Genomic DNA, 21889 nt, shown 5'->3' with positions numbered 1-21889 from the left:
GGATCTTAATGAAACCATTTTTTTTAAAATATAATTTTTCTTTGGGAAAGATAAACACAGAAGAATTTTTCTCATAACCCTCTGCTTCAGATTAGCAGTATTGGTTCAATTGGATGAGTATGTATTGGTGGAGAGCCAAATAAAACATAATAATGTAGTTGCTTACTTATCCCTTAAAGATGTAGTGCAAATAGTGCATATTTCAAGGGTTCCTGGACATTCTGGAGCAGTGAGCACATTTGGTGTTTGACAAGAGTAATTTGTTGTTTGACAAAGGCATTTTTTCACAAAGTGGCTGCCCTGGTGGATGTGGCCAGTCATAAAACACCCCTTGCAAACCAGAACCATATATATCTATGTCCAAGCAAAACATAGAATACACTGAAACTAGCTGGATAGCGTGCATCCTCCCCCCCCCCCCCCAATATAACACAAGAACACATTCAGAAAAATCAAAAGCATTTTTCTCATCCCCTCTTTAATGTCATGATTTGTTCAAGGGATTCCTGACTAGAACACTGAACATTTGTTTGGAAAAAAAAATCAAAGAAATAATAATTAAAATACATGTATAATACAGTAAACGTGTTACATTATGTTGATTTCACCTTTATTTGCTTTTAATGACTGTATTTCAATATTAAAAGCAAGTCAATACAGTATAGTTTTAGTTAGGCCTATTTTTAATAGTAATGCTCAAAAAACTAGAAACGAAATTTATCCAGCACCTACCAATCCCCATACATTCCAGTTAACAGAGAGTCTACTGTGTACATAGATTTGTGGAAAATCATATAATTAGTTTATATTTAAAACAAAGACCACATGGTTTAAGTTTACAATTATACTTTTGAGGGTAATGTATTTATTCTATCTTTTTGTACCTTGAAAATCATTTAGAAAGGACCGAGAACGGGATCGCGATGACCGCTCCAAAGATCGTGACAGGGATCGAGATAGAGATCGTGAGAGGGAAAGAGATAAAGAAAAGGATTTACGTCCTTCAGCCAACTCTGCACTCATTGCTGGGGTTGGCGTGCCAGCTTTAAAGCCAACTGTACTTCCACAGGGTATCAATCCATTTACAAACCTACCACACACACCTCGTTACTATGAGATCTTAAAGAAACGGCTTCAGCTCCCTGTCTGGGAATATAAGGAAAGATTTACTGATATCCTCATCAGACACCAGTCTTTTGTACTTGTTGGTGAGACAGGCTCTGGTAAAACAACACAGGTGAGTTTTTGTTTAGCCTTTATGGTTGATTTGTAAAGATTATGTAGTAAATGTTAATAACACTTTTGAATGAGTCTGTGAAATTATTCAGTGTTGTAGTTGCAATATTTTGGTGTCCTTAAAGAAATTCATTGTGCAGTGACACATCACAGGTCTTAGCCTTTTCAGCAAGATCTGTTTAATGAACCTTTCAGTTGCTTAATGACTAGAAAATGATGTAATGAGATTTCACTTTCCTCCCCCACCTCTGGTAGTCTGTCTGTCTTTTCAGGGTCTGTTACCTCTTCATAAAAGGTTCAGTGAGGTTTTAATTGCTCAATGCAAGCCTGTGTTAATCTACAAATAACTGCTATTCTGGTTATTTGCATGTGGATTCCATTTAATAATGATACTAAAACGAGGGCAGGCATTTTCCTAAAATCATTTTTTTTCCTGAAAATTACTGGCTAGTGAAAAAATCTTGATGCCAGTAATTGCATTCCAAATCTAATTCATTCATGGCAATTACTAATTCTGCTTTAAAGGCTTTGGAAATATAAAATTTTTATTCCATGTGTAAGTTGCAGTCTTGTTCTTTGGGAGTTCACAGAAAGGGTAAAATATAAATGCTCCACTGAGGTAGTTGTGGTATTGGTACAAAACATTCTGCAATATTTGGTCTTAATTCACTATTGGTATATGTCTTGTCTTGTCATGTCATTAGTTTTACAACCACCATTAATCTTAACAGTTGTCAATAGGCTTGCTGACAATAGTGAACTATGTACTGTGTTTCAGCTTTTCCCTTATATTCGGCATCAAAGGCAGATCTTCAAATTTTCTTTCTTGAATTATGAAAACAAATACTCATATGAAGGAAAAGAAATGTCTCAGTATATTAATTTCTATTTTTTCACATTAGTTGGTCTTATTGGAAATAATTGAGCTTAAAATCAAAGATGGGAAAGTATGATGTAGTGACTATTCTTATATTCTTTTAAGGGTCAGAAATGACAAACATCTTTGGTATCTTAAAATACATATTTCATCAGAGCCTTCTCAGCCTGCCTGCTTAACTTTGAATGAGCTGATAATTCTATAGGCAAATATTGATGTTAATACTATTCTTTATTCCGTTCAGAATTATGGAAGTTCTAGGCCTTATCATGGAAGCAACTAGCCTTCATGGCGTGGAGATACTAGCTACAAATTAGCAGACGGGGGGAATCTACTGAACCCTACAAGCAGTGAAATGCACAAACTAATGCTTTTATCAGCCAAACAAATTGTATAATATACATTGTGCAAACTTTAAAAGCGTCATTGGCTTCTTCATCATGCAGAAATGTTAAAAAACATGAAGGAGCAGAAGTGAAATTTTGTCTCAGTGTTACTTCTGTTGTTAGTTAAGATGGTCTGGAGCAGGCATAGGCAAACTTTGACCCTTCAGGTTTTTGGACCTCACCTACCAGAATTCCTAACAGCCAGTAGGCTATTAGGAATTGTGGGAGTTGAAGTCCAAAATACCTGGAGGGCTGAAGTTTGCCCATGTCTGGTCTGGAGGGATCTCAAAACAGGCAAAGGCCACTATCCTTCTTGGCCACGTGAAGACTAGAGACAAAAGCAACAGCTTGCCAGATTGTAACTTAGCTAGAATTTGGACTTTTTCTTTTAATTGATTGGTTGCTTTTTTAACATTATCAAACTAATCCACAAAGTAAGAGACGTTTAGAAAAAGAAAAGGGGAAAAAGACATGCAGGGACCCCCAAAAAATGTAAACAGTGCAACCCTTTATCTGTGGTAGCTACATTGCTGAGCTTACTGTAGAAACTAGAAACTGTGGACAATAGCAAACTTCATTGTAATGGACAAGTCTTGTAGGAAGACCTAGCAAATTCTTAGAGAGATATCCCTTTGTGAGACCTGTGGTAACTTCCAGAGGATGACCTGGGGGACCTAGAAAATTCCTTTCTCAAATGTGGGTAGTTGAAATTCTGGGTATAGTCCCACAGGTACAGGGGGCATACTGTATACCTTTTAACAGTAATCATTACCATGGTGATGTTTTTTAGGGTAGGTTAACACATTGGTATTGAAGATTAAATGTTATAATAATGATTAACAATGAGTTACAAACTCTTAAATTACAATTTTATGTAAGGTGGTCAGATTGTTGTTCCCAGACAACAACACGCTGTGGAAGCACAGGGCTGCAAATTTTGCTTAAAGTTTCTCTTGTAATTCCTTGACACTTCCCTACTATCGGAATCTTTGACTCTCTTAAGGGTGTGTATATTTTGGGGACACCTTGGTTAACTAAAACATGTTACTGCTCTGACCCCAAATCCTCATTGTAATAAAATACAATAAATGATAAAATAATATTATCTCATTACAGATTCAACTAAATAATCTTAATTTCTAATAAACATAAAAATATTATTGCAATTAGATTTCTATTGTAGATTTCGTATTGCTCAAAAAGGCCATAGATGGTTTCCAATCTTTTATAAAGTGTTTAGCCATATGTTGGCCCAAAGACTTGGGAGCCAGGTTGTTATACTACTGGGGAAACACAACTTTACATCAGTTCCATTGAGTACAATTCTATTTGCAAGTGCAAATCTATAATGCCCTATCTGGCTTGGATCCAGGCTATATGAGGAATCAATCTCCCTTTAAAAGCTCATTAGAGAATCATCTTCAGAAGTCTTTTCTCTGTTCCGCCGGGTTTGTTGATTGAGAACGAGGTGAAAAGCCTTCTCAGTGCTGCACCCAACAGAGGGAATTTCCCTCCCTAGAAAGGCCAGATTGGTCCCATCTACATTTCCCCACATTTGAGCTTCCATATATTCAAGATACATTAGAGTTCTATAACATTGCAGATTATGGGCAGAATCATGTTAAATTCACTCCTCTGGCATAAATATGTCAGTAGAAATCAAAAGGTCATGAACACAGAAGTTATGAAGGACATCAGGCATTGGAGAAGTAGATGCTGGAAGATTTTGTCCACTTTTTCTATCACTTTCCATGACCCTGGGTAAAGTTCAGTGACTCAGTATATCAGCGAAAATTTTCGTTGTCTTTTGTCTTTTTGTATTACAGTAGAGTCTCACTTATCCAACGTAAACGGGCCGGCAGAACGTTGGATAAGCGAATATGTTGGATAATAAGGAGAGATTAAGGAAAAGCCTATTAAACATCAAATTAGGTTATGATTTCACAAATTAAGCATCAAAACATCATGTTAAACAACAAATTTGACAAAAAGTAGTTCAATGCGCAGTAATGCTATGTAGCAATTACTGTATTTACGACTTTAGCACCAAAATATCACAATATATTGAAAACATTGACTACAAAAATGCGTTGGATAATCCAGAACGTTGGATAAGCGAGTGTTGGATAAGTGAGACTCTACTGTACTTTTCATTTGTGATAAGATGCCTTTGTCATCTCACCTCACAATTGTTATCCTTTGTTCACTAATCTCAGATATTACAGAGTAATAATAGAACGGAGTTTATTTATGGATAGCATGTGGTTTACAAATTCCAACCCGACATGCTCTTCACTCCCTTTCTGGCATCATCATCATCATCATCATCATCATTTTATTGATATCTCACTTTCTCAATGTATACATGGATTTAACTCCTTTGAGTTGAAGGCTCAAAATATATACATGAATTTAACTGCTTTGAGTTGAAGGATAGTGCTATGACATGTTGGTGTGTTTGAGAGAGCTTCTCTTCCATGAAACTTGCATTTTGATGTCTTTAGAAGTATAAACAAGAGGTAGATTCTGGGAAGATGCTTTGCATTTCGACTTTAAGTTAATTTGTATCTCTTATTAGCATTCTGTAGCCTGTAATGCTCCTTGTTGGAGTGTCTTTTGGTCTGTTATGAAAGGTAATTCTTGTGAATATAAATTTAATAACAAATATTAATGTTGTCATAGGAGCCAAGCTCCTGACAGATGAAGTCAGAAATTTTCAATGCTTTTTGTCTCAAAAATAGACATTCTCTTTTCCTAAACTTTTCCATCATTAAACCCTTAAGAAGGCATTTATTTTTTGTGGAACTCTAACTTCATCCCTGATTTATTTGAGCTAAATATACAAACTCGATCATTTCATACTACTTCAATGTTTCCCAATTGTCTATATAATGTCAAGTTTTGGAGTAAATTCTCCTCTTGATATTTTATGAGTAATATCCCAATATCCCAAAAATATCTCATCTCAAAACTGTACAAAAAACAAAATAAAGTTCAAAAGAGGAATGTAGAATTAGCATGAAAAAATGACTCTTTAAGAATTTCTCTTGTTCAGGTGGCAAATAAAATGTTGAAATGTGAAACCGGCAATTGCATACCCGATAGAAATAGTTGTGGTACAAAATAACTATTATAGACACTGTAAGTCAAATATTAGGCCTCGAGCAGTTTTATTTAGAAATCTGTTTTTATTTTAAAGATAATTTTGCAGAACCTCCATTATGCTTTTTCGGAACCCTAGGATTCTGCGGAATACAATTTTGGAACCGCTGCTCTACACAGTTGCAATGTCTGAAAGATGGATATTTAGCTTATGTAGTGAAAGATATGGGCCAAATGAACAACTTCAAAACTTCAATTATTGTAGAAATTGATGCCATCCTATTAAGTCATTTCAGTGTACTTTTAAATTGCTCTTGGTTTTCCTGTTGCCCTTTCTTCCTAATACAAGTGAAATAGGATGATAATTCTGCTTGCTGAGACATGTTTCTCTAACCCTCTCTATTTCACCTCTGTTTATACTTAATTCAAGATTCTTTCGATAGGACTTAGCTGTCTTTACAGTGAAAACAATTGTGACACATTTTTAAATATATGTATAATGAAGTGAATATTTTTCCTCTGATAGATCCCTCAGTGGTGTGTTGATTATATGCGTTCGCTGCCAGGACCGAAGAGAGGTGTTGCATGTACTCAACCCAGAAGAGTTGCTGCAATGAGTGTGGCCCAGAGAGTTGCAGATGAAATGGATGTCATGTTAGGCCAGGAAGTTGGTTATTCCATTCGATTTGAGGACTGCAGTAGTGCAAAAACTATTCTAAAGTAAGTATTGACTACTATATATCCCTAAAAATGCCAACTGTGTACATTTGAAAACAGTTTCTTGTACATGGTAAGGAGGACTTGGGAAATGAATTTCTTATTCATATATATTCATGAATGGAACTTCAGAAAGGAATGAGTTTTTGGTGTTCATGTATCCGTTTCCTCAATGCATGGAGAGAGTAGACATGTTGAATCTTGTATATTGAAACTGTATTAATTACCTCCAAATTTATGCTAAAAGACTAACGTCTTTATGGATGCATATATGCCAAGAGCTTCATTAGTGAATTACTAAAATTACGATTTGTGCAGAGAAAATAGTGATTCCTACTCTGGCAGAAATGGTGAACTAGGAAAGGCTGAGAATATTCTTTGAATGAAGTATAAGAAGAAAAAGAAAAAAGGTGTCTTAAATTAAAATATTGGTTTTCTGTTCAGGTACATGACTGATGGTATGTTACTGCGTGAAGCTATGAATGATCCTTTACTGGAACGTTATGGAGTAATAATTCTTGATGAAGCTCATGAAAGAACCCTGGCTACTGATATTTTGATGGGTGTTCTAAAAGAGGTTGTAAGGCAAAGATCTGATTTAAAGGTCAGTAGAATATATCATTTACAGAATATTGCAGTGCATTTGTAGGAGATAGTCTCAATACTGATTATTTTACATGCTGTTTATAAACTTTAAAAAATTACATGTATTGCTGAAGTAATTCAGTGATTTTATAATTCACAAAAATAGGTTGGGCCTGTAATCTTTTAGCATCTTCTCTTCTATATTTGCTCCTTAATATAAACAGTTTGATCATGTGTATTCAAAGCCAATGAGATGTACTCCCCAAAGGTTTGTATCGCATCATAACTAAATCATAAAATATGGTAGTCAATCATGCCAGGTTCCACTTTTAAATTCCATGTTTGTTTATTTAAGTCAGTATACATACTGTATCCAGTTTCTAGCTAATATTGTATTTCTCTTTTATATTGTAGGTTATAGTAATGAGTGCTACTCTGGATGCTGGTAAATTTCAAATTTATTTTGATAACTGTCCTTTGCTCACTATACCTGGCCGTACACATCCTGTGGAGATATTTTATACCCCAGAACCAGAGAGAGATTACCTGGAGGCAGCTATTCGTACAGTTATCCAAATTCATATGTGCGAAGAAGAAGAAGGAGATCTTTTACTTTTTCTTACTGGACAAGAGGTATGTTTTACCTAGTTTTTCTTAGAAATAGTCACACATAAAACGTTTTGGTGGCATATTTGAAACGTCATTTCAGTTCTGTGTTCCTGTTTGCTTATTTTTCAAATGTAGTCAGGTTCCATCAAGGAAAATTTTTTATGTGAAATATGCTAAGTTGATAACTAGTAGTCAAAATTTAGAGGGGTTCTGCCCATATATACTTTCCAATCAAGCTAATGTTGGGACCAATCTTTCTTCTCAAGCCTCAGCTATAATTTTCGGTGTTCTTTATTTGAAAGCTTTTTGTCCTGTCTTTCAACCCCATGGTTTCCAAGGCAGCAAAAATTGAACACTTGAACTAAAATTAACCAGAGATCCTGTTTTTGTTTTTCAAAAGAAGTATAGTGGTAAAAGGAATATCAGAAGGTGCAGAAAAATATTAATTTAAAAACTGGATTGCTGTGCTTTTGATGTCATCTAGCAAAAAATAGAAAAAGAGAAAGAGGAACCTACTGAATGTCATTGGAGAAAGATGTCCTCAACAGAAAGTGCCCTGCATTCAATGCTAATAAATAATTCTAGAAAGAGATGCTTCTGGAAACACAGGAAGCTGCTTTTTAACAAGTTAATCTGTCTAGCTTTCCTAGTTCTGGATAATTTCTGTATTTCCACATCTGCATTCAATTATACCTAAATATTGACTTTGCTCACATTAGCTTGATCAGATTTAGAGTCCAATATCTTGTGGACCACAGGTTAAACACATCATATACAACACTGGCAGCAAATCTCCAGTGTTTCAGAGAGATGTTTTACCTATTTGTACCTGGATATGGGTGGGTGGTTATAGGCGCAAAAGAGCCTTTATTTAACAAGGAAATCAGCTAGAGCAAAACCTTAGTTTATTTGTTAAACAAGGACCACTCCTGGGCTTAAAACAGCTAGTTTTCTCAAAATGAATTCACATCTGATGCTCCCAGGTGTCAAACCTCTTCCCCCCACTGCACCCCCCCCCACACTGCTGCCACCACCAAAACAACTAGAAAAGGCCCGGGGGGCCCAAAAGTCATGCTTTGACATTTTCAGGCATCCTGTTCTAAAGGTTGCCTAAAGAGGAAATGTCTCTTGACTCTTCCACCCTTAAAGATGGATTTTATAGTACTATGAAGTTGCAATCTTGCCTTTCTAAGCTGCTGAATAATTTGCATGACCTCTCTTGAACCATCTGGTATGAAGTTCAGTGTCTTATTGAACTATAGTGCATTACGAGTTCCAAAGTTTACTACCTTTGGGTATCATTGGCTTTTTGTGATATGTGTATGTACATTCAAGTTGCCTGTTAACTTGGTTAACAAGGTTTGCTTAGGAAAGGAATATATTTAGAAGTGGTTTTGTCAGTTCTCTGAAACGTCTCTTCAAATTCGAAGAATTTTTTTACTGTACTTTCATGTTGATATGCTGTAGGCATGGGAAACAAAGTAGTTATTTTTATAGATCAGTTGTTTTCAAAAGGATACATGTGTAAGAAAAACAAAGACGCATATTTTGCTACTTCCTGTTTCAGTAATTTTGGAACAGACCCATGTAGATTGCACTTCAACTGTCAGATATGAGGGGGGAAATTTGACTTAGGTGGTCATATGCTGGCTTATTAGAAATCCATTGTTGAATTCATCTCTTGCATCTTCCGTGGTGAATTCCAGGCATGTATTTCTTTTTGGGACACAGCTGCGTAGGAGGTCTGCTTTCAGAATATGAGAAACAGCAGCCTGGGCTATTTCTTTCTCACCTTGCTCACCAGTCCCTGTCAAATGTTCTTAATTCAAAAGGAATTTGTGATACTAGCTGTGAGTGGTGACCACCGAATGCCCCTCCAGTACCAGCAGTTGTCACCTGCTACTACTTGTCTTCCAGTGGTAGCTATCTGATGTGAGCCAAAGAAAAGTTTTGCTGCCAAGCTGGTGCAGAGTGGAGTCATGAGTTAGAGATGCTTGTTCACTTTGTCACCTGCTCCTGCTGCTCTGAGGACTAATCTTTGTGTCTCTCCAATGCCTACTGTACTTCCTTCAAAGGAGTTGCTGTTAGCTGCTGTTAATCTTTAGTTTGGCCAGTCTGTAGACAGAACATTTCATTTTTTGTATTCTAAAAGTGTTAGAATCTCCGAGCATGTGAGAAATAATAACATCCTAAAGGGAGATAAAAGTGTATGTTATGTTTAACTTACATTTTTTATTTTATGCTAGTTCAAATTACTTTACATAGTAGAACAAATATATATTACAAAATAACTGAATCTGTCAGTGAAGGAAACATTGTCATCAGGAACATACCTTAAATGTATTTTAAAAGATATTAAATGGTTGCCTTAATATGATTATTTATTAAAATTTCTTGCATTTTAAAAATAAGATTTTAAAAACTTTTTTTAAATATGCAAGAGTTTACATTCCTTAGCACTTCCAGTAACTTCTATTCTTTGTTACATTTCTGTACGTAGTTGGTAGCAGTCACCAGTGTCTTTAATTATTTGACTGAGTGATATGGGTCCCCTAGGTAAAGAAGCTGTACTCTTGTCTGGCTGAGCACACAATATAGCATTTCTCTGTTCAGCCTGTATGCACTGAGGGATATGAATTTCTATATATTCTATTCATGAAAAGTTCATAATGTTAAGAGATAGTTTGATGTATGGACTGCCAGTGTATCTCTCCTTACAGGACTCTAATTTTTATGATAGATTCTTATAGAATCTATTTCCTGCCTTCCAGTTACAAGGAACTTGGTATAAAATAACAGTTGCTTCTGGGACCTGTGTTTCTTTTTAATACAATCAATTCTCTGTATCCAAAGATTCAACCACCCAGAGCTTGAAAATATTCCCGAAGCAAAGATTGACTTTGAGATTTTATATAAGGGACACCATTTTACTAATCCATTGTATATAATGGGACTTGAGGATCCACAGATTTTTCTATCCTTGGGGAACTAAAGCCCAACTGATACCAAGGACCTGTTGTATTACTTTCATTTTATGCTGTCACCGTATGGCAAGTTACATGTAGTTGCTGAAAAACCTCTTGATTCTTTGGTTAGGAAGTACTGCTGAGCTTCTTTTGAGAAGATAGAAGGAATTGTATCCTCTTGGTTTATTGCAGTGTTTCCAACTCGATAAATATGTAATGTAAAGTTTCAGTAATTTACAATGCCATGTAGGTTCAGATTTTTTTGTGTGTGTGTGTCAGGAGCAACCGGAGTTGCTTCTGGAGTGAGAGAATTGGCCGTCTGCAAGGACGTTGCCCAGGGGACGCCCGGATGTTTTTGATGTTTTTTCCATCCTTGTGGGAGGCTTCTCTCATGTCCCCGCATGGAGCTGGAGCTGATAGAGGGAGCTCATCCACACTCTCCCCAGGTGGGATTCGAACCTGGCAGCTTTCAGGTCAGCAACCCAACCTTCAAGTCACTTAGTCCACTACGCCATCTGGGGGCTCCGGTTCAGAAATAGCTAGTAGAGTAAACCTGGATAGGGCGCTGGTTTGAAGCAAAATGTGTAACATGCTGGACTAGGTTAGGTGTGAGAATCAGCAATTTGTTTTCCTGGGAGCAGATGAAGCTTTGCTTAAACCTTTTTAGCTGCCCGACTATAGAGAATATCATTCGGTGCTGATGGAGTGTTGCTAATGATTCATGGTACAATTTGGGGAATAGATATACCTGCTTTCAAAGTTTTGGGATTTTGAATTAGTAGAGATTTTCTTTATGTGTGTTAATAAAAAGCAGTATATAATATCTAGTATTCTCCATAACTAACTTTTTCCAGCTTCAAAAAGTTAAATGCAAAATTGTTTCATCAGTCATACTAAGTATATGAGATGGAGGCAAGAGACATTCACAAAGGCAGTTTTAAAATATGTTAAATTTATTGTTCATAATGTGATTAGTGCAAGACTCAGAAAAATGTGCACAAACCACTGCAGAAAGCACAAAGCAGGACCTAAAGAATCAATCTTTGCAACCAAAACTGGGATGGAAAATAAATTGACTGTTCAGCCTATCTCTGCTGTTTGATGTAAACTGCAAGAGAGATGGAAATACTGCTTAGACTCCTTCAGTCACTTCAAATTACCTATTAAATGACTTGTTCTCTGTACTGGACCCTTGTGTACTCATTACAGTATATGCATATGTAAACCATTTCAGTTATCAGAATGTTCAGTTCAGTCTTCAGATTTTTAACCTGTGAGTGAAACATCATTCTATACTCTTTAACACAGTAGTTTTAAATGTTCCAGCATCTGTATTCTGCTGCAGAAGGAGCCAGGTGAAATTTGATAACTACATAGCAGTGTTTATGGACACCACTGTATTTACTTTCTTGATAATGCAGAAATTAAGGACTTGATAACCTCATCATTTTTCAAATGATTTAGAGGTTAAAATGTAGATGTTAGAAGGGTATAGCTACTGTAAAATAAAGTATCTAGCCCAAATATTCTGAATCTAATGTGAATGTTTTTCCTGTAAGTATACCTCTTAGTTTATGGTTGTCAGGTGGGAGGATGCAGGAAAAGGCTTTAATTAACATTTGATCCTTTTGCATTCCTCATGTCTTTGTCCTGTAACCAAAAGACAGAAGAAACATAGGAAGAAGAGGCAGGAAAGACTTTTGTTACATACCAAGTTACATACCAAAAGCTGATTCAAGATAGCACGTGCTCTGGGTTGCTGAGAAAGCTTTTCAGTCACGTCAGTGGAACAGCCACATGGCAGGCTGCAGAGTCTTGCATGACAGCCATAAGATAAAACAGCTGCTCCCTTCATGAATTTCCAACACAGATGGTGGCCTAGAGACACTTTATATACTTCAGAGAAGTGTTCTTCATCATTTTCTCCAGTATTTGTTGTTTCCTATATCTCTTCCAAAGAAGACCAGTGGTGGTTGTTTGGGCTGCAGTTTAGAAATTGCCACTCCACTTTCATTAGTCCCAATATAATTTAAACTCTGGCAGGATATTGAGTCAGTATACCACACCTACATATGTGTAATCCACTACACATGTATCAATTAAGATAAAATTTATTTGCAACTTTCCGCTTTAAAATCTATGGATTCTTGGGCACATTTCATGTGTTTCCTTATATTTTATAGGAGCAAAAGGCAGATGTGTTGAATTACTGTGAGGTTTTTGGGCTGTATGGCCATGTTCCAGTAGCATTCTCCAAATGTGTTGAGTTTATATGGTGCAGTGCAAGTGCCTTCAGTTATGCAGTTATGTTGATTCCATGGATTTGAAACAGCCTAGGGCACCCTTGAAGACCTCCTTTCTGAGTGCTAATATGTCTGACCCTGCTTTGTTTCCAAAATCACATAGGAACCGGTGCCTTCAAAGTATCTAGGCAGCTATGAGTCTCTAACGCTTGATTTTTATACATATACTTGCTGTTCCTTGTTGCCTGTGCAATGCTTTATTTTGGTCAATCATCAAGACACATTTAATAAGCAAAAGTTTACAATATTTTGGGGAGTCTTCCAAAGCTTACCTAGTGAGCCACCCTTATTTAGCAAGTTTTTTAGAAATATTATCTTCCCAAGGTTGGTTTTCATGCCAATATCTATCCCCATGTTCATGTATTGTAAGTATGCAATTTTTTTCATAGATAGCCAGTTGCCTTGGTTTTTCTCAGGGTTGGCTTCCATAACTATAATAAAGTTTCCAGGAAGGAAGTTGATAATTTCAGGAGGTTGGTCAGCAAAGTGGATGTGCCAATTCTGTTCAGAGTGGCGCACACAAGAAGGAAAAGCAACTAAGCAAAACCCTTTCCTTCCATTTTCCTTGAGGAGCCAACACTTCAGCTCTCTTGTGTGCCCAAAAGAAACAAATACCTTAAGAATATGTCAATGTTGCTTAGCAACCTTCTTTGGAATCCCAGAGAGCCCTATATCGCTGCTTTGGTGGCCCTATTTCCCACTCTCGGTGGTGGAAGAAAGCTCCTTCTTTGTAATGATATTGCTATTCCAACAGCAGTTCAGCTCCTTTCTGTTGCAGAGATGACAGGGCCCAACCCTGTCAGGAATGGAGGCCCATTACTGGGACCTCTGTTTCCTTTCTAAGCAGCTTCTAAGCATTATCCAGGCAAATGAACTCTTTAAAAATCCCTTTTATTTTGGCACACATATTGAAACCTAAACTACTAGCAAGTCCTTAACCATACAGAAATTCTTTCCTTTCCCAGTTTAGACCAGTATTTTTTTTCTTTTTGGCCTACCTCACTCTGAATTCCATAGATTGTATAAATTTACCTTGATATGTTTTCATGTTCTAAAATAGAAAGCACAGCATGTGGTTAGTACTGAACTTTGTGTTTCATCAACTGCACTTTTCCATTAAGTGCTTTTACGTAGATTCTGCAACAGGCAAAGTATTGCTAAGCATTTCTCTATGGTGCATATGTACTACTTTTATAAAGTATGTGTATCCTTATGTTGTGTTTATCTGTGTGCCTTCAAATCACCTCTTGATATATGGTGTCCCCATGCATTTTATAGGGTTTTCTTAGGCAAGAATTCTCAAAGGTGGATTGCCTATCCCTTTCTGTGAAATATATCCTGCAACACCTGTATTGGTTAATAGTATGATGACCACAACAGATATTGGAATAAATACTTACCATACTAGTTTTGATATTGCTAGCATACGTTGGTTGTGGGTTGGAACATGTTTAATAGTATGCCAAATGACTGACTGAACTTTTTAAAAAATCCAAAAGTACAAAATGCCAAATGTATGGGTTCAGTTAATGTGTCATTGTGTTTCTAATTTAGTGGACCAGTAGGGGGCATGCTAACCCAGAGTGATAGAAATATTTAACCTTTTTACATTGAAATCATTCTGCACAAAAATACTTAATGATGTTCAAAGACCAGAAAAGTTTTAGATTTTTGTTTCTATATAAAATAGCCCTAAAGGATAAATGCAGAAATAGGAGGCTGTTGTTCTGTTTCCTTATATATTTACATGGATATTGGACTAATCAGCAAGGTGCTGAGTAGGTGATACAGTTCTGGAGAATTCAACAGAATAAGAAATAAAGGGACAATTTCAACAATATTTAGATTCTAAAATGTTATAGGATCATAATCTTTGCTAACACGGTGCTTCACAATTCCTGTCTCTAACAGCATCAATTACTTTTACCTTTGCTTAATACAGTCACTTCACTCTAATAGTCTACTCGTTTGTCCATTTAATATGAATTAATTTTGAAGCAGTGTGACAACATATATTGTTCTATATTGCCCAACAATAACAGGCAGTAGAATTTCTTGAGTTGGTTACTCAGCTCATTAAATATATCTTCACGTAAGCCATTGGTTGAAGATCCCTGAAGCCTTTACTTGGGAAGATGCAAAAATATTTTTGGATATAATTCTGAGGTCTACCATAAACCTTAATAACATAGATTGTGACTGGTCTGCTTCTTGAAAATCTATGTTTATACTGTTAAGGTGTTTGTTCTCATTAGGTACAATGAAGCAAATCTTCCATATAATTGCATTAGTGATACGTGACATTAAAGCTTAATTGGCTTATTTAAAATCTCTTGCACATCAATTTCTTTTAGATTGTGAAAATTGAAAAGGTCATGAGTGCAGTTTAATATTCCTGGGTGAGAGATTTCAATTTTAGTACAATTTGTACAGAATTAATTAGGAAATACGGCTAAAAGAAAAAAGGGTGTTGAATGCAAATAAGGCTGTTATGCTCATTGGAATAAAGAATATGAGGTGCCTTAGACTGCTATAGAAGTCCCATTGATAATTCAACAAGTGTTCAAATTAGTTTAAAAATAACTTGTTTTGAAGTAAGATTATTTTTTTCAAGTTTTACTGCAGTTAAGCTGGGCAAAAAGCCTAAAGTTTTCATGGACTCTTATCTTTATAGGAAATAGATGAAGCCTGCAAGAGGATAAAGCGTGAAATCGATGATCTGGGCCCTGAAGTTGGTGACATTAAAATCATTCCATTATATTCCACGCTTCCACCACAGCAGCAGCAGAGGATTTTTGAGCCTCCTCCTCCAAAAAAACCAAATGGTGCAATTGGACGAAAGGTAAGTTTTTAACACTGCACGTTTGTACCCCATTGGTATAATTTTCTGGCTACATTTGAGGTTCGTACATTAATGTCATACATCTTGGAAAATGTTCTTAGTTGCTGCCTCACCTGTGCCCCATCTGTCCAGTTTTGTTGTTGAAATGTTTAGGATGCGGTCTTCCAAGCTCATGGTTTTTATGCTCTTGATTTTTAAAAATATGGAAAGTCAGACATTTAAGTTTGCCTTGTAAAACAGAGGCAGTAATTTGATTAAAAATAAATAACTGCATAAGCTTAATTGTAAACTAGTAATTAAAATGAATCACATGGTTTAAGTATTCTCTTTATGTAATAGACAGCAACTTATAAAATTATTTTAAGTAGAGTTTTGGAAGGAGAAACTCAATGAGTTATTGGTGATACTTGAACAAGCAGTTTGAGAATCAGATGCTTTCTGCTGTTTTTCAAACCTGACATGAAAACATCATAGTGAGTCACAACATGTGGATGATTTAGCAGATTGCTGACAATTGTGAACAGTGTATTATACTGATGTTTTAAGTTTCATATTATCCCATTTCCAACGATTGAATGCCACTTAGGAATATTCAGAGGCACTTTTAATTACTTCTAGTTTCCATTAGGACCCCAAAACTCAAAGCCCCTTTTCAGTGAGCGTGTCTTATTAACAAAACCAGCCTTTGAATATGCTGGAAGCACAGTGTTTATTGGCTATTATCTACTGTAGATGCAAAATAAGAAAAGTATTGACAGTGTGCAGTCCTGAAAAGATAAGCCAATTTTTCACGTATTTGATTTGTGTCAAACGAGGTCAATGTTACACATCTGAAGCACCTATCGTCCCATTATGAAGAAATGAAAATGTTGCTCTTTTAAAAATCTTATTCAGACATATGTTTATGAAGTTTGCTGTGCTTGAGTTTGAGTATGAACTTTGGGGGTTTTGAAGTTTAAAAATAAACTTACCAAGAATAGATGCATTTCTCTGTTCTTTGAAATGATTTCATGTTGTGTTTTGAGTGAGTAAACTGACTAGTAATGTACTAGAAATGAAGGTGCTAATGTACACCTGACATAAGTAAAGCCAGGATCCCCTAGTGCTCACAAACTGTGTCATACACTCCTGCCTATGATGCTTGTGCTCTCTGCCAGAGTAACTCTTGCCTAACCTGGTCACATCTGTAGCAGTTGGTGGGGTTAAGATTGACAGAAGGGATGTATCTTTCCAACTAGTGGAATTATAGGAACATAGAAGAATGGGATTTGGGAAAATTTATCATCAGTATTGACACACAGTTCTTATTTCTTGTTTTCATTATAATCTGGTGAAGCTTTGTTTGGCGATAATAATGGGCTGGATGAGAACTGGTAAACTTATCACTAGTCCCCAGGTTTGCAAATATGGATGTGGTTGTATTCCACTGGATAGTGCCAGGGATTTGGCACTAGCTTTTTCTGCTGCTCTTTGATCCTGCCTGTTAATTTTGCCTTGTTCATTAGTTATGGCTATTCGCAAATAGAAATAGTATGGCTGCAGTAATTCATATTGTGATAATCTTCCAGTTTGGGTATTATAAAGTGGTCTCTGTGCAAGAACTCAAAGATCATCTTGGCCGATTACAATTGTGCACGTTTGACAGATTGTGTTGAAACTGTACAAAATCATTCATTAAGAAGTTGCTTTGGTTGCTTTCTTCTTACTAGGTCTAATTCAAAATACTAGTTGTTACCCATGAACATTTAAATGTCTTAGCTCCTGGAAGGCCTGCCCTTTTATTATGTTGTCTGGTAATTGGTATCTGACAGGAAGGTCCCTTTGATTATGCCATTAAGTAATGACATGAACTTCTGGGATTATTAACCTTCTTTGAAGTGGCAACTTCAGCTATGGAAGATTCTACCTCAAGTTTAAGCTGTCCCCAGCATGAACCAGCTTTTTAGCATCGGTTGAAAACAATAGTCATTTAACAAGCCTTTGATGAGGCCAGTAGATTTTGTCTCAGTTGGTGATGGCTAAAGTTTATGAACATGTAGTTCACTAAATACCAGTGATCTTCTGATACCTACCTTTTACAGAAGGATGCTTTCTTCCAGTATGGCATATGTTAGAATTGAAGTTGAGTTCCTAACTGTATCTTTTTTTTATACTTTTATTTATAGTTTTAGTGATACAATAAAAAAGAGAGAGCCATATGTGACTACATAAACAAAAACATAACAAAGGAGAAAAAAAAAACCAACAACCAAATATTCCCCCTCCACCCTCCATCCTCTCTGTATTACCTTCCAGTTCCCCTGCTCCGCAATTTGATTCTTAGTTTCCCAGTTCTTTCCCGAAACAATGGTCTTAGAACCCAAGAGTGTCTGCTCTTAAACAATATCTCCCTCTATATTTCCATATTTCTTTTTTCCCTTAGGTATTTGCTTAATTTGTTCCAGTCCATTTTTGTCCTTATTTTTTTTGAGATTATCTGCGTTAATGTGTCCATATTTTGTATATCCATCAATTTCAATGTCCATTGTTCTAGTGACGGTATCTCCGCTGTTTTCCACAGTTTTGCGATCGTGATTCTGGCTGCGCTTATCATGTATATGAACAATTTTTCATCGTTTGAGTCCGTGAAAAAGTCCGTTAACCCTAATAAAAAATATTCTGGTTTTAGTACAAGCTTTATTTGTAGTATGGTCTCCATTTCCTTCTGTATTGTTCTCCAAAACCTTTTAATCTTCTTGCACCCCCACCACATATGAAAAAAATCTCCCTTCTCTTTCCTGCATTTCCAGCACTCTTCCCCGTTCTTACTCTTGTTAAAATTTGCCAGTTTTACCGGTGTAATGTACCACCTGAAAAAGATTTTGTACCAGCTTTCCTTTAGTGTTATTGAATATGTGTATTTTAGTTTCTTTTGCCAACATCTTTCCCATTCCTCCAAAATTATAGTATGTCCAACCTCTCTTGCCCATGTAGTCATATTTTCTTTTATGTAGGTCTCTTCAGTTTCCCACATCAACAATTGTTGGTATAACACTTTGAGTTCCTAACTGTATCTTGAACAAGGCACTGTGTTACTTGGGTTGGTTTCTACAGTCCGGATTAGGAGTCAGACCTGTGAATCATAACTCATTTTACATACTTCTGTTTTTGGAAATAGATAACTGTGTTACAATTTTTTTGGTAGTGCATCTAGAGGTTCTCTGTTTTCAGTCATTCTGTCAGATTGAATAAAGACTTTTTCTGCCTGGGAATGTCTCACCGCCCCCCTTTACACACACCTCTGATTTTAGAAGTTCCCATACTCAAAGCTTTAATAATGATGATGATGATGAATAAACTTTATTTTATTGTTAAAGAAACCAGTCCAAAGGGACTCAGAGGGGTTTCCAACAAAGAAGAGGCAAACATTCAATGCCAAAATATACAACAAAGAAAATAGTCAGCCCCCCAGATCCCAATTAGAAAATTCAAACTATAATAAAATTATAACAGATAACCCAAATTAAATAATAACATAACCAATCAACCATTACATATCTAACATTTGAAACACAACAAAAAATTAAGCAAGATTTTAATAACCCTGGGACAGTGAATAGCTTTTTCAGTACATACATGATCGAGCTATCAGTGCCCAATAAACCTATAGTCATTTTTTTCACTTTTGCACTGTAGTGAAAACTAGTTTTGCAAACTGTTTACTGTTATCTTACAGTATCGTGGTGTTAGAACTGGCATATAACATAGCAAGTAGTTTGTACAGAGTGACAATACTACTTAGGGTTATTTCTAGGCCATTATAATTTTTAATAAAAACCACGAAGTTGTTTTTAAGACATTTAAAGCTGGGTGATGTTGCAGCTGAGTTTTCTATCTTGGCCTTCTGTCTAGAAGGATTTTACTGCATGTGGCAGTTGCTGCATAAATTGACCTTCTGTTTTCCTGTGTTGCAGTGCTTGGGGAAAAGCACATGACATAGATTCAGGCTTTCTAAAAGTAAAAAATGTTGGTGTCCCCAATGCTTTCAATCTGCAACACACCTTTAAATCCCACAAGCTGAATTGTTGCATGTTAATACAAAGAATGCTTGCTTAACAAAGATGATAGAGTTTGTACCTTAGAAAGCTATTACAAAATAGTTGAAAAAGTAATCAAAAGCCATTTTCTTAATTTGTGTAGTATCACTGTAGACATCACAGAACCCAAAGTCTAAAACTAAACTGTAAATATAGTTTTAAAATACTAAGTGGATAAACCATAGTTTAGAAAGATTTTTGTCTTTTGACTTCTATTTTCTATCCTATGTTCTATATTTTCCATGTTGCAGTGGTCCTTGGAGGTAGAAGAATGATATAATTTGACAATTGACATAATACCAAACCATACATCTTTTAAAGTGTACTTTAATAAGATAGCTAAATCAAGCTAGGATGGAAGGAAATCCTTATTGCCTCAGGTAGTTTGCGAGTATAAATTTAGTGTTTTTAAACAATAACTATGGTGCTAGTAAATCAAAAGAAGGGAAACAGATCAGTGTCAGAACCCTGCTACTAGAGCCTGGATGTGGCTCTGAGTTTCAGGGTCACTGACATTGATAAGACACCTGCGGCTCAGGACTCGGAGAAGAAACGGCTGCTGGACTTGGCGGGGAATTTGCGCGGGGTTTTGCTGAGCGGGAAGAGACTTTTCAAATGAGGGGGAGGGTATATAAAGGATGGTTGGCCGGAGCCTCCCATTCTTGGCTTTTTTGATGTTCATGTTTCCTACAGTAAAAGTTTCTGGTGATATCACAGAGAGTCTCGTGTGTTCATTCAGGAGCGGCTGTGGTGAGCTGACACTAAGCCAAGAATACGGACACCATCCCGCTGTAGCGGTGAGGTGCAACATGCAAGTGGAGGATGAAGAGCTCTTGGGCGCAGGAGGAGGAAGGTCGGAAAGGGCCACTCCCGAGCCGGACGCTGAGTTCCACCAGCTGGCGGCCCTGGCGTCATCCACCGCTTATGCCCAGCCAAATGGGGTAACCCAGAGGCGTGGAGTGGTGCGGGGAGACAGCACCGGAGGAGAGGAAGGTTCACCTTCCCCAGGCCCACAAAGGATGGTGTTTCTGGAGGAGAGGATGTCGGCGATGGAGACCACCCTGGCAGTGATGTCGAGGGCGATGGAGCGCCTGGCGTTTTTGGCGGAGCCAGAGAGAGGAAGGGAACTTCGGGCTGGCTCAATGTGGGACGTGAGCGTGGGAAGCAGCCAGGGCTTTGCAGACCTCCCAGCACCGAAGGGAAGGGAAATGCGAAAGGAGCCCGGCGCCCGGCCCAAGACCCAAACAAGCCTGACGCGGGTGGAGGAGAGTGACGACGAAGGGGAAAAACCTCCGAGAATCCCGGCTACGCTCCCAGCTGAGACCCTAGTGCCCCTGGCGAATGCCGGGCGTGGCACAGGGCCAAGAGAAGCAGCAGCGGGGCCCACTGGTCCGCAAGGGGGCTTGCGACGGGCGGAGAATTGGGGATTGCCACCACAGGGACCCCTACCGAGACGAGAGGAACTAAGGATCGAGTTTGGGGGAGAGTCCTCTGAACTGGATTTTTTCCTGACCACGGTGAGGGGCTATATGGAGGACAATGCTCACACTTTTAGAACGGAATCCAGCCGGATACGGGCCATTGGTGCAGTGTTGAAGAGGGGAGCGGCCAGCTGGTACGTTCAGCTGCACGCGCGGCGCGACCCATGTCTGGGGTCACTCCGACGCTTTATGGGGGCCCTGGAGACCCGTTTCCGAGATCCACTGGAGCAGATCCGGGCGAGGGAGAAGTTGAAGACCGTCTCCCAGGGGCAGAGGTCGGTATCTGAGTATGCGGAGGAGTTCCAATGCCTCGCCGAAAAGGTGCCGGAATGGTCTGCAGTAACAAAGATAGAACTCTTCAAAGAGGGTCTCAGGCGGGAGATCCTCTCCTGGGCGGTGCATCGTGATGAGCCTGACACACTGCGCGGATGGATTCAGCTGGCGGGGCGCGTCGAGACATCGCTGGCCCAGGCGAGGAGGCACCGAGGAGGGCTACAGCAGCGGCCGCAGATGAAAGAGGGGAGCCGGAAGGAGGGATCAACCCCAGCCGGGAGGAGAACGGAGCCGACAGGGAACGTGAGCGCCAGCAGGAGTGGCTGCTTCGTGTGCGGCCGGTTGGGCCACAGGGCTGCCGAGTGCTGGCAGAGAAAAGGGGAAGGCGGAGGCCAGCCCAAACCAAGAGCCGTGGCAGGAAAACGCGCCGAGGAAG

At 37.9% G+C, this 21889-nt stretch overlaps 1 protein-coding gene across 2 annotated transcripts in view; it reads left to right on the top strand.

Moving 5' to 3' along the window:
- Positions 1–21889, top strand: part of dhx15 (DEAH-box helicase 15) — a 57945-nt gene that overhangs the window by 18142 nt on the left and 17914 nt on the right. Inside the window, exons 2-6 of one of the 2 annotated variants that reach the window (XM_062982169.1) lie at positions 901–1237; positions 6128–6321; positions 6763–6922; positions 7318–7536; positions 15456–15623. In XM_062982169.1, coding sequence (XP_062838239.1) covers positions 901–1237; positions 6128–6321; positions 6763–6922; positions 7318–7536; positions 15456–15623 — 1078 coding nt within the window. The remainder of the gene's footprint in view (positions 1–900; positions 1238–6127; positions 6322–6762; positions 6923–7317; positions 7537–15455; positions 15624–21889) is intronic. The other variant, XM_062982170.1, reaches the window with a different exon arrangement.

This window comes from Anolis carolinensis, chromosome 5 (genome assembly GCF_035594765.1).
Source record: "Anolis carolinensis isolate JA03-04 chromosome 5, rAnoCar3.1.pri, whole genome shotgun sequence".
Classification (NCBI taxonomy): Eukaryota; Metazoa; Chordata; class Lepidosauria; order Squamata; family Dactyloidae; genus Anolis; species Anolis carolinensis.
Note: the sequence above shows the minus strand (reverse complement) of the source record. Positions and strands in the feature narration are given on the sequence as shown.